This window comes from Cydia splendana, chromosome 9 (genome assembly GCF_910591565.1).
Source record: "Cydia splendana chromosome 9, ilCydSple1.2, whole genome shotgun sequence".
NCBI classification, from domain to species: Eukaryota; Metazoa; Arthropoda; class Insecta; order Lepidoptera; family Tortricidae; genus Cydia; species Cydia splendana.
In genome coordinates this window covers 13,662,587-13,675,882 of record NC_085968.1, presented here as the reverse complement: position 1 = coordinate 13,675,882, position 13,296 = coordinate 13,662,587, and the positions used below count along the sequence as shown (strand labels likewise).

Below are 13,296 nucleotides of genomic sequence, written 5' to 3'. Positions count from 1 at the left end.
TCGCCACCTAGCGGCCATATCTGTGCTGATCGTGACAGACGCGTTTTGTTAGACAGTGAGTCTTCTGTACCTAGTACTATTATTTATTCTGTGGTTATATTTAGACTCTATAAATTCAGACCATAGTTAGAGCTTTTGAAATTATAGTTGGGAGTAATTAAGCTAGTTTTTTTTGTGATAACAAACCTTCATTGTGATCTACTGAACTACGATACCATACCTACCTATATCATACGGTACCTACCTAACCAATTTGGGCCAAATTGCTCCAAATGTTTCTGCCTTTCCGAAGTATTGGTGCTTTCGTTTTGATTCAGGCGCTTACTGTAAGTAGGCATCAATACGTTTCGTGATTTAAACGGAAGAATTTACTATTGTGAGTTGACATTGACCTACAAATAGGTTGCTATTTTCAGGGTGATGTTGAATGAAAATACTATTTAAGTATAATAAACGCGTAGTTTTTACGGTTCAGCATTTCAATAGGAAATAAACGGAACCTCTAGGTATTTTTAACAGGGGTTTCCTTAAATGAACTAATGGTCAATAAATTGGCGACTTCGACTTGTCTTAGCTAAGCTAAGTAAAAAAACAGCTTGATTTTTTTGGCATTTCGTACGAATAACTATATGAACGGAAATGAGAGACTGTGCCTTATGCTTCGAAAGGTTGATGTATGAATGAACAACATCCAATGATGTCTTTTTACAAGCTTTTATTTACTTTCACCTGTCCCGTTGTCTGTCAGTCTGTAATCAAATCTTGCAAGTTAAATTTGATCCACTTCCCGGTTTCCCATTGAGCTGAAATTTTGCATGCATGTATAAATCGAATGACAATGCAATATTATGGTACCATCGAGCTGATCTGATGATGGAGACAGGAGGTGGCATTGGTGGGTGGCGGTGGCCAGGAGGTGGTAGGAACTCTGTGATGAAACAATGCAACCTAATTGTGTTAGGGGTTTTTAGAATTGTCTCGAATGTCTCGATGAGTATTAGTTGTCTGTCGTAAGAAAAGTACAGTCAGCGATAAAAGCTTGTACCAAAAATGAAATTTTTGTCAAAAACTTATTTTACTTAAGGGATAATTTATAACAAGACGGTGTGAGTGTATACTCGGCATCTGTTCTGTATCTATTCTGTCGCACCACACATAAGAACAGTAGACAAGTTTGAATTTGAAATTTATTGAGCGAGAATACGGTAAACAATTGAATGAGTTTGCCAATGTCACTTACGGTTGTTACGCGTGGTGGGGCAGTATGGTACCTACTCAGAGATTTTGCACTTACCTACCACAAGTTGTTAACCGGAGCATTACAGTCCAATTCGAACAATGGTAATTCCAGGTTTAACCGGTTAACCCCGGTTTAGTGAATGGTGCAAGAGGCCCTTATAAGCATTGATCGAATTGGGCCGGTAGACTGGTTCGTGGATACCATAACAAAGTTTTTAATACGGGTCAGGAAATAGGGAAGTCCAAGGGGAGTGAGGAAAGTATAAGTAGAGTAATTCCGGTCAAGGTTTGTACCTATACTGTTTATTTTTCAAAACATGCGCGGGAAGATGAACTTAATCATTGTATGTAACCGAATAATACAAAGCCGGATGAAACGTCTACTCTTGTAGCCATAGCTGGGCATTAACTCGTTAATCCGTTAATCGTTAATTAACGAAGTTAAGTTTTCGAGTAACGGATTAACTTTTAAGTTAACTTTAAAAACCTGTAACGGACTTGTTAACTTCCGTTAACTTTTCTTAAGTCCGTTAATCGTTAATACCTAAGTACCTACTCACACCAAGGCCGCGCGCTGCCTCAAATATAACACTGTTAGTATACCTTCAAGTGCTGCTGTGGAACGCCTGTTTTCGGCGGGAAAAGATATTTTTTCTCCAAAACGGGCGTCGCTATAAGACGACAATTTTAATATCACTCATGTTCATGAAGGGGAACATGCACCTTATGGCATATGCTAGCAAATGATATTTTTATTGGCTATGCTATTATTAATTAGCAATTATTACCATGTTAATTAGTAGATTAGTCTTTAATAAAAATCAAAATTTATGATTATTTCTTCTAGTTTTATTTCTTATTGCGTATATTTACGATTTCGAGTTAACGATTAACGATTAACTTTAACTTCCGTTAAAACTTTTGAAAAGTAACGTTTTAACGTTTAACGAAGTTAACTTTTTATTTAACGGATTAACGAAGTTAACTTTTTGATTAACGGTGCCCAGCTATGCTTGTAGCTGTGTTTTCTGGACCCCTAGCGTACCTAATAATTTAACAAACTTCCGATGCCTAGACTCGGTGCGTCCAAAATCCGATGCTTCGATCACATATTTTTTTTATTAACAAGAAAAACATTAACTAACTTAATTTAAATCCTTATCTGTCTCAATAAAGTCCCATTATTGCTTTCAAAACAATCCTTATCTAACATTTTTGTAACTGACCCAGTCTTGCCATAATATTTTTATAGTGCCTTTTAGTCTTAAACAAACAAACTACTGAACTTATGTATATTCAGGAACTATTGGGTATTTATTACATGATCTGACGGCTGATATTTACGCTTTCTAACCAATATGCAACTCTTCCTTGGTGACGGCTTTTACTAATTAACGCATCGATAATTATTCGCTCCATATGCATGATTAGGTTTTGGTTAAATAGTAGTGCTAGCGGTTGACCAAAATCAGCTGCAAATGGTGTTAAAGGTATGAAAATCGGCACGATTAATCTTTAGGCCATTTGAATCAATTTGACCCGTAGCACCAAAAAAAAAAACGGAAAGGAGTTATGACGTCATCTTTTTTTGTATGAAAAAATAAAAAAAATTTGGTTAAATAGGTTAAATTTTACTTATTTTACCCGATAAAATAAATGTTTCAGTAATGACTTTCCAGTTCGATGTTACAGATGGAGTGCATAATTGTTTTCCATCGTATTTTCTCGGAAACGTTCGTATTTGTCATGCTACTTCAATCAACCTCAGTACTTTTTGTACAGAGACTGACTGAAATAGCAAGACACGTTCATACAGTCTGAGTGAAAAGGTACTAGGTAAATCTCTTCTAACTTTTGAACTACCTATGGGTCCAAAAAAAAATGTTATAGTAAAGCTTTGTAAGTACTTTCAAAGAAAACTATAGCGAACATGATCGGTTGAGCGGTTTTTGAGTTTTTGCAAAAAGTCTATTTTGACGGAAGGGTAACTACGGAACCCAACACTGAGAATGGCCCAACATGCTCTTTGCCGGTTTTTTTCTAAATTACGTTTATCTACGAAATATCAAGTGATCACTAAATAAAACTCTTTCCCAATACAAGTTTTTAAGCCCTTTTTCACCTCCTTTAAAATACTTCCCGTATTTTCTAAAACATCAAATTTTAACTTTTTTTTTGTAATTTAATAAAATGATTCAGGTGTGATGTTCTATTTAAAAAGTTTCAGGTAATTCACTAAAAAATGATTCCCTATTTTACGAATGCCTGAATTGATGCAGGTAAACATAAACTTTAATGCGGTCCATCCCGTTCGGCGGGATCGTTGAAGTTGGTATTACCATAATTCGAGAGTTCTAGAAGTTTAAAAGCATTTTTATGTAGCTCCAAGCTCTAGACTAAAATACAAAAACTTTATAAACTATAGCTACAAGTGTACATTTGTGATTTATTTCAACGTAAACAATATATCAATATATGGAGGAGACAGTAGGAGTTACATAAAAAATATAGATATAATATATATATTTCTTGAGGGTTCTTCACTCTTCAGTATAATGTTCAGTAGAGGATACCTGCTCCGTCTTCGCATTCAAAAGCTAAGCTAAAGCTAATATATAAGCTACATAGTAGTTATATCATTATAATTGTGACCCAGACTGGCTTATCTTAAGATATTCATCGTCTTTATAACCGTACCGTTTGTTTATCTTTTCATTTCAAGCAAGGAAAAATGCATAAAAACAGTTTTTCAAATAGTTTATTTTCGCCGCAGTCTTATAACAATAAAGGTCGTCGACTAAAGACTATCTAATTAAGTATTAAAGGTATAATATCACATATCACTTGAGAGCACTGGCTAGGGGCACCGCCGCTTAGTGGTACTCGTGGTGCGCGGGCGCGGTGTTGTGTACTACCGCGTTGAAACTGGAAAAATAAAACATTATTAAAACCCTTACAAAATTAATGATAGGTAAGGTGGTGGTACTAGTGCTCGACATGCTAATTCCCTATAGATGACACCCTGCTGTCACCTCTATTGACAATGACTTAAGTTTCAAGATGACATGTACTGGGACCGCGTGGAGCGCCAGTACCACCACCTTACAGGTCAATTGATATAAAAATATTATGTTTTAAAAGACATATGAGGACTTGATTTTATGTGGTGTCTCTATGTATAGGCATTAGTATCAACATTCACTTTGGAGTATCGAGACAAACCATTCTGGTTTAACGATGCTTTTGGATCAAAATATTATGTAATTGTGATTTATCTCTAATAAAAAAAAAAACCGAAAAACCGTCCAAAAACGTCACTTGTTCTTTGATGGACTGTTCTTATAAGAAATCACAAAAAATCAGAGCTTGTACATAATACGAATACGATTTATTTTGATATCTCAATTCTAGTACAGTTTCCGCTATATTAATTAACTGTAAAAAAAATCCTGGGATGATTGCTGACACACGCACAAAGTTGTTTACTAAATTAATTTGTGTCGAAATTAATTTGTGACAAAATTTGTTTAATGTGATGATTTATCTACTTATTCATGCTAAATTTCAAAGCCAGGCACGGAGAGACGGACAGATAGACACACGGAAATGGCAAAACTATGAGTGTTCCTAGTTGATCACGGAACCAAAAAATACCCATTAGCTATTTAATTAAAATTGTTAAGCATTCACTAGAATACATAATAATTTTGCAGTCTTGTGGCTGAACTGCGTGTAGATATAGCGATCGTCTTACCCATTGTGGTCATCAGCGGTGTAGGTGACCTTGCGGAAGGAACCGTCGGGCTGCAGCAGGGAGTACTCGCCCTTCACGACGTCTCCGTCGCGAGCCTCGTGCTGGGTCTTATGGTCACCAGTGTGGGGGTCGGATACTGAGTAGGAATAGTCATATTTAGGATGGGCCTGTTGAAAAAGAAAATCTTAGTAAACGTGAAATTAAAACAACAGCTTGACAGAGTAAGCGACAAATTCTAAGTTTAGTAGAGCAAAGTTGGAATGTCGATGCCGTTTCAATAGGTCAATCGTTAATGCTAACGCTCTTAACATTTAGTGTCGTGATATTCTGTTCATTAAATCACCGAACAGTGCCCATATAACCATTCCAGTCGCAGAATCACAAAGTGGTAACTAAATGTCAGATGTGTCGTAACAGAGTCCACACAATGTGTCTAGAATTGTTTCGAAACAAAGTGTCGTCGCCGTGTCTACACTTTTCCGTAACAAGGTGTCGACACATTTGTGTGCACTTTGCGTGCGGTTTGCGACTAAATCTGACAGCAAATTTGTGACAGCAAATGTCAATATAAAATACCTCTTGAAAACCAAGGTTTGTCAAACTACTATTAGTGTCTCGTGTGCTCGTAATTCTAGTAAGTCATCATGGGCAATGCAAATGATAATAATCGACCGAAACCATATAAACACCCAACACCCGTCAACCTTTTACAGAAAAGTTTTTAAAGAAATTCAATAAGCTACTTAGGTCAGGCAACGAATGCTCCAAAAGTTGTAGAGGGAAATGCTCGGAACACAATTTTTGACTCCGTAACTCGGTTTGACAAGTTAGGAGGTGAACATATCAAAAGTCCCCGGCCGTAGCCCTTGAGCGGGGGAGAGAGAGGGGGCTTTGAAGGTCCCATTTTCCCGTTTTTCGATTATATCTCGGAAACTATGCATCTCAGCGACATGGCCACTTATACAAAATGAAAGTTAATTTAATTTGTTACAAGTTTATTCAGTCAATTTTTTCGATATGTTGAATAGTTTTTGAGATATCCGCTCTTGAAAGTTTATTTAGGGCTCTCAATTTTATCTTGATATATCTATATCAGTGAAGGTGCTAGGCCGTGTTTGGTATCGTTTTCGTATAAATCTGGGGTGCTGAATCCATTTAAGATATCACATTGACACCATTCCACAAAATAAAAATAAATCTTTTTAGGGTTCCGTACCTCAAAAGGAAAAAACGGAACCCTTATAGGATCACTCGTGCGTCTGTATGTATGTCCGTCTGAATACACAAAATAGTTCTTTACCTATAGATGACAGGAAAACCTATTAGAAATGTGCAGTCAAGCGCGAGTCGGACTTAATGTACGGAACCCTTAATACGCGAGTCCGACTCGCACTTGGCCGGTTTTTTTGAAACTCTTCTTGACGCTTAACCGCTGAACCGATTTCGTTGAAATTTGGTATAGAAATAGTTTGCGTCCCGGAACAGGACATAGGATAGATCTTATAACCAAAATCATCTTTTGAAGGTGTGAAAAGTGGCGTGGAAATTTGTACGGGAAATCAATAACCGCTGAACCGATTTATATGAAATTTGGGATGGTCTACATCTTTGATTTAGTTAAAAATGATGAAAAAACATGACTTCAAACCTAAACTTAAACAGTATTAACTTCAAGAAGTCAATTCTGAATTCCCCCCTACACCTCATTTCACACCTTTAAAGGATGATTTTTGAGATAACTTATTATATCCTGTCTCGGGACTCAAAATACATGTGTACCAAATTTAAATTAAAGCTGTTCAGCAGTTTAAGCGTGAAGAGGAGTTTAAAAGAAAGTATTTTAATAAGTTTATATGTTTTTACTTCGGAATGGTGTCAATGTGATACCTTAACTAAATTTGGTACTGCGAATTTATACGAAAACGATACCAAACATGGCCTCGTAGCTTTACTGTTGTAGAAGTAAAAATAAAATTGAGAGCCCTAAATTCTTATTACTTGGCCAAACTTGTGTAGAAGGAAAAGGTAAAATAAAAGTCTTCGGAAGGAATATAAGACACAAATATATTTTTTTTTTGCGTTACTATTTCATTCATCAAATATAAACATACCTTGATTATACTATTCTAGTGAGATCCTCATAGATAAACAAAAACATCTACTTAAAAAATTACAAGGTCGAAATGTCACGGAACTTGTGAGAGTAATATGTGAAAAATATAAACTTTTATGACAAAAAAAATCTGGACACAATTTAAGAATCACCTAATTGCGTCGAGGAATCATCTGTATTTTTGCTTGTTTCATTACCTCCTCGCTTCTTTTTTGTCCTTTGTATTCTGTAGCAATTTGTTAGATCTGAAAATAAAGATAACTTGCGTCGTCACGGATGTCGATTTATAGGTTTTAGGGAGTGCAGAATTCGAAAACGATGATCATTTTATAATCCAAGATGGCGGCTACGTATTTTGTCATAAAAGTGGAATCCAAAATAGTCATCATTTTCGAAATCTGCGCCCCCTAAAACCTATAAAACGACATCCATGACGACTTTTATGACATAGTGCATGGCCGCCATCTTGGAATCCAAAATAGTCATCATTTTCGAAATCTGCGCCCCCTAAAACCTATAAAACGATATCCATGACGACTTTTATGACATAGTGCATTGCCGCCATTTTTAAATTGAAAATGTTATCATTTTCGAAATCTGCGCCCCCCAAAACCTATAAAACGACACCCATGACGACTTTTATGACATAGTGCATGGCCGCCATTTTGGATTTCAAAATGGTCATCATTTTCTAAATCGGGGCCCCCTAAAACCTATAAAACGACATCCATGACGACTTTTATGACATAGTGCATGGCCGCCATCTTGGAATCCAAAATGGTTATCATTTTCGAAATCTGCGCCCCCTAAAACCTATAAAACGACACCCATGACGACTTTTATGGCATAATGCATGGCCGCCATTTTGGATTCCAAAATGGTCATCATTTTCAAAATTGAGGCCCCCTAAAACGTATAAAACGACATCCATGACGACTTTTATGACACAGTGCATGGCCGCCATTTCGGATTCCAAAATGGTCATTATTTTCGAAATCGGCACTCCCTAAAACCTATATATCGACACCCATCTCGACTTTTATGACAAAGTGTTTTGCCACCATCTGCATGCAAGACATTTCTATTATTTTTACGTACAAAAATGGCCCCCTGTCAACTTTCAATCGAGATTTAATCGATAATTTATTCGATTAATATTCAGATTAATTCAATTTCAATCTATGTTAGGTCGACTAAACTAATCGCGATTAAAATTTGAGAATTAACTTTTTTTATTCCATTAATTAGTCGAATAAACAGTTAATCGATTAATGCCCATCTCTGACCACGGCATTTTTACACTTTGAGAATATCTGAAAACAAATCAACACAAGGAGCCATTTTGCAAATCCAGTAACATACCAGTAACTTTGTTATTACTTTTGACAGCGCGTGTCATGTGTCAACACAGAGTCGACACAAAGTCGAAACATTGCAACTACTTTGTGACTGCAATATTTCTCAGCCTTAAACCATATTTATACATCATAATTAACAAGTTTCGTAGTATATAAAGCGTTATTTCTGTAATTTAAGTATAGTATACGCATCGAAGTACTAAAAATGCTTCAAATAATATAGTTATGAACACAGGCACTGAGAAGTAAACAATTTCATTTCCGGCTAAACTAAAACAATGTGGTGGCGCGTTGATTATATTACACTTAGTTTATCAAATCACTCGAGCAGTTTAATTCCCCATAATAATTTAAGTCGTATTGTAATATAAATGCAAACAATATATAATTACGTGTTGTAATCCGTTTTAGAGATGGCGTATTAATGTCACTTATTTTTATTTAAGTATTTTTCCATCTGACAGTTTCCATTTGACAGGAACAAAATGAACGAATGAACGAATGATTTTGGCATAAAGCAGTCGCAAACCCGAAACAATGTGTGCACACGGCGACCACACTTTATGTCACTTTGTGTCATGTGTCGACCCTTCCCCATTTCTGGTAACTGTGTCGACACGGCGACGACTCTGCGACTGGAATTGTGACCGAAACAGACGGTGTCGACACAAGATGTGTCAACACCGCGTCGTAACGGCGACTGGAAATGGTTGTATGGGTGAACTTTGCAATGACCTATATATTGAAGTATGTCCTCTCCATATGTATGTACATTCCACACCTATAATACCCCAAGAGCAATGAAAACAAACTCGATTGGTAAATTCAAGCAAAAACAGAATAGCATCTGAATTTTGTTGTTAATGTTGACGGATAGTCATTTATCATGTTGTTGAATTACTTTTATTTCACAAGTGGGCTCACATGTGATTACCGACTAGCAGGTGCATTAGTGTCTGACATTGTCTTTAAGCTGAGTGTCTATTTGTTGTATAATCAGCACCACAATTACATTGACTTTAACACGACTGGAAACTGTAACGTTTGCCATTGTTTCAGATCAGATAAGCTCGATACGCTCACGGACTGCGCAAGCAAACGAGTTAAATGAAAACTTCGCTTAATCCAGATTAGTGACAAAGTAAAACTGTCTAATCGTGAGAGCTTTTACGAAACCGCGAGTATATTTAGGTCAGCATCGACCAGCAATGATTCCACATCTGCCATTAAAACAAGCGTGAGAGCACGCGCCGGTTTATGCAAACAACGGTCCATTTTCCCTTGTATCATGACAGTCATTACGTCCCGGAGGCCTCGTGATTTGTGGGCGCTAATGTTGCAAGCGCCCTGGGAACCGCTCTGTTATCGGCCTTGCAGTCACGACCGGGATATACTCGTACTAAGTTCTATGCAAAAGTGTTATGTAACCCACTTTATATCATATCATTACCTGCGGTGCTCGACTTATGACTGGCCCGTAAAGACTAGCGACAACAGACTGAACCATGAATTATCTTTGAGTTACATAGTCTGTTAATTCCTCCGTCGTGGGACATTATGGTGTTGCTTAATAGTGCTCAAATATGTCGAAATAAATATGTGCGCTTACTTAAATGCTGTTTTCTACAGAAACTACAGTTAAAACTTAGGTAATAACGGATTTCCGATATTAATTTTCTCACATGAAAAAGATAGATTGCGTTACTTAATAGAAAAAAATAGTCCTTTGTTATTCAGTCAGATGCTGTAAAATGCGGCTGCTTTCAAGTAATTTATGAAATTTTCCGACAGTTGTTTTCACACGTGCATTGAATAGCACAGGAAACAAATTCATACGCTAGTGTTGTCTGCGTGCGTTGAATTATTCAAAGATAGAGGTTCGTTTAAGGAAGCTGAATAATTTTGCGTTGTTAGATGCATTGATCCATTTCATGCAAAAAGAGTGTGTGACGCAAGTTGGACGGGAGGGCCGTAGGCGCCGTCTCCCGGAAATGCAGTTGATTGTGTTGAATCGGGCCACAACACGCGCAGTTTATGCAAGCCATCAATTAGCTCGTTACTTCGTATTACGCCATCGTCGGGTAACATAGGCCCAGGGAAACAAAACCAGCTGTATTGCTCCACTTGCCACGAGATATTAGCGTTTGTTTATTCGCGGCGTAACAGCTTTAATTAAGAGAAAATTGGATCTGTTATGTTAGATTTTCATGCGTGTTGAACGCTGTCGTTGGGAATGGTTATCTAATTTTATTGTAGCGTTTTGAATTAGTAACATGTAATAATGTAACAAATTGTTGGTAGTGTTGTAATTGTAACGAGCTTTGCGACGATTACGCGGCGCTCGCGCATGCTTGGAACGGCCGCGATGTTCATTTGCTGAAGGTTAATGTGCGCAATGCAATGAAACGACAAGACATTAAACTTTACGGGATGGGGAAATCTGCCCGCCTTACTGATACGTACCCATCTTAGTTTAGGTGTTGCAGAAAACAATTGTAGCAAGGTCACATATTTAGTGCTTTATTTTTCTTAAATTTATATTTCTTGAAATTTTAAAAATGTCTGTGGTACGGAGTACGGATGCAAACGGAATAGTGTCGCTATTTTTTAAATTAGCATGAATCCCCTGGTCATTAACGTTAACGACATTTTCAATTGAGTTGATTGAATTTATTTATAAATATGAGAAATGCACCATGGAATGCGTTTGCCAGAAATAACTTCTTTATTAAAACTTAAGCTTATTGGTCGGTTTTACTCCTTGGGGTCAAATTTTCCCATTATAACCCGACAGACAGAAAAACAAAAATCGTCTCGTCTATAGTCGAAAGTAAATAACATTAGCGCCCGCCGTATTTTTCGAGTGTATCAAACCGTCTACATTTGTCCCACCAATATTCTCAAGTTTCGGGAATAGAAAGATTAAAACAGGAAAAAATTTTGTTTGACCAACGTAAATACCTATATGTTTATTTATTATACGTGTGGTACTATTTACAGGATTTTGCTGACCAGCAACGGGCATGTTCACCCCTTGAGTTGCAAGCTACGGAAATCTGTTACCATCCAAGAGGCCATATGCTGGCTTATGGCTTGGAATTATATGAAACATTTCTTTTACCACGCCTGGGACTTCGAACGTGTAATATTGAGCGTATTGAGGGTGCGATGGCGGTTCCGGGGGAATCTGCTGAAACCTACTTCGGAACAGGTGACGCAGCAGATAACTGTTGTGGCGCCAGGATGATATTAAATTGTTACGATTTATATTTTATGTATTTTACAGGCCAATTCGAACGTACACTGACATCAAAATGACATCCAAATTATGTCATTTAGCTATCGTGCATGTCGCTCGTACCTGTCCGTACGTGTATTGTGTGTAGGTACATACGTTCGAATTGGCGTCTTAGTCTGTGACGGGTTTCAAACTAGCGTTTTATACGAGTGTACGTGTACGCGCGTACGCGCGTATACATACATATTTATATAAAATGTAGGGAAATATAACGCGCTTGTAAGCGCGTAAAAACAAAATAAAGGGAAATGTAACGCGCGTGTAAGCTCGTAACGCCGAAGCGACCGTATAGGCGCAGAAAAATACGCTAGTCTGAAACCGCCCTAAGGTATGAATAATATGTATGCGCCTTAGTTGCCTAAAAAATAATGACATTTGATTTGATTTGATTGGAGGAATCTTACATGATAGTCGACGTGGTGGTCTTCATGTCCGCCGTAGTGCGCTACGGGCGCCGCGTACGCGACCGCCTCGTGGCCGTACTCCTCGCCGCCGTAGTGGCCCAGCTGGACGACGCCAGCCGCTGCCAACGCGACTACGGACAGGACAACTGCGGCCTGCAATCAAACAACAGGTATTAACGTTACATGTGATGCGATCTGATAGACGGTCAGAAAAGCTGGGGCAAAGCTTGCCAGTAGTTATAGTAAAGTCGCTGCTTGTGATATAATTGGCATATGACTATATGTCTTGATATATACCATTATATGTATACCCACTTGATATATGTCATACTACCGAATTTTAACTCATATTCTGGGAAATCCTGATATGAAAACTAGTTGTAACCATCGAAAACAACAGAATGGTAAGTGCTGGGAATAATCCAATAAAGCTCTAAATGTTTCGATTTGTATGAAACAGGACTTATTGGAACTTATAACTTCATAAGTATAAGGGTGGATCCCCACAAAAACCACCATCAACCAGTTGCATGGAAAGCAACAACTGCAGTTGCCAAAGGTATCGCAAGGTAGTCTAAAAGGGTTGTCTTCTATCCAGAGCACTAAGGGCTATCGTGGCGCAAGCAATCCTTTCACTTAGTGAATCACGGGCACTTACTTTGGCGATCATTTTGCGTTTGAATAAGGTTTGCTTCGTCTGAACGACCACACACGACTGGTGGTGAAGAGCGCAGACGCCGACTTTTATATTGGTTTAACTGCCGAGATGCGACGCAGTGTGCGTTGTCTACGCAAGACTACGGTAGTTGATAATGATAAAGTAATTACGTATAAATTACGTAGCCTGGTTCAAGGTGATAGCACATGTGTTAGACAATAGTTGTAAAAATTAGAGCATTTTGCCTCCGTTTACTTTCTACAAGAATGTTGGATAGGGTTGCGTTCAGCGCATTGCACAATGGCAGCGATCACATAGCGATGTGACAACGATTACATTTTATGACCCTTTCTGTTTTCTCTACTTGGGATATTTATCTGATTAGATTCTACGTGACCACTGCCGTTTGCCAAACTACCAAGGAAGTCAAGGAACCGCTATAATATGTAGTATTTAGGTAGGTATTTATTTT

The 13,296-nt window shown here is 37.7% G+C and overlaps 1 protein-coding gene across 1 annotated transcript; it reads right to left on the bottom strand.

Moving 5' to 3' along the window:
* Nucleotides 1-3,979: 3,979 nt before the first annotated feature.
* On the bottom strand, nucleotides 3,980-12,932 carry LOC134793694 (cuticle protein 19-like). The gene is made up of 4 exons (XM_063765345.1): nucleotides 12,825-12,932; nucleotides 12,167-12,319; nucleotides 4,994-5,160; nucleotides 3,980-4,164 (listed from the first exon to the last, which is right to left on the bottom strand). Exons 1-4 carry the CDS (start codon nucleotides 12,834-12,836, stop codon nucleotides 4,113-4,115), a joined length of 384 nt encoding a protein of 127 aa, XP_063621415.1. The 5' UTR covers nucleotides 12,837-12,932; the 3' UTR covers nucleotides 3,980-4,112.
* Nucleotides 12,933-13,296: the final 364 nt, after the last annotated feature.

Bases quoted from the DNA above. Each gene is read 5' to 3' on its own strand.
- LOC134793694 (XM_063765345.1), bottom strand. The intron at 5,161-12,166 runs GTAAGATTCCTC...CTTTTTCAACAG, and splicing joins ACCACCACGTCGACTATCAT to GCCCATCCTAAATATGACTA. The intron at 4,165-4,993 runs GTAAGACGATCG...TTATTTTTCCAG, and splicing joins ACCGCTGATGACCACAATGG to TTTCAACGCGGTAGTACACA.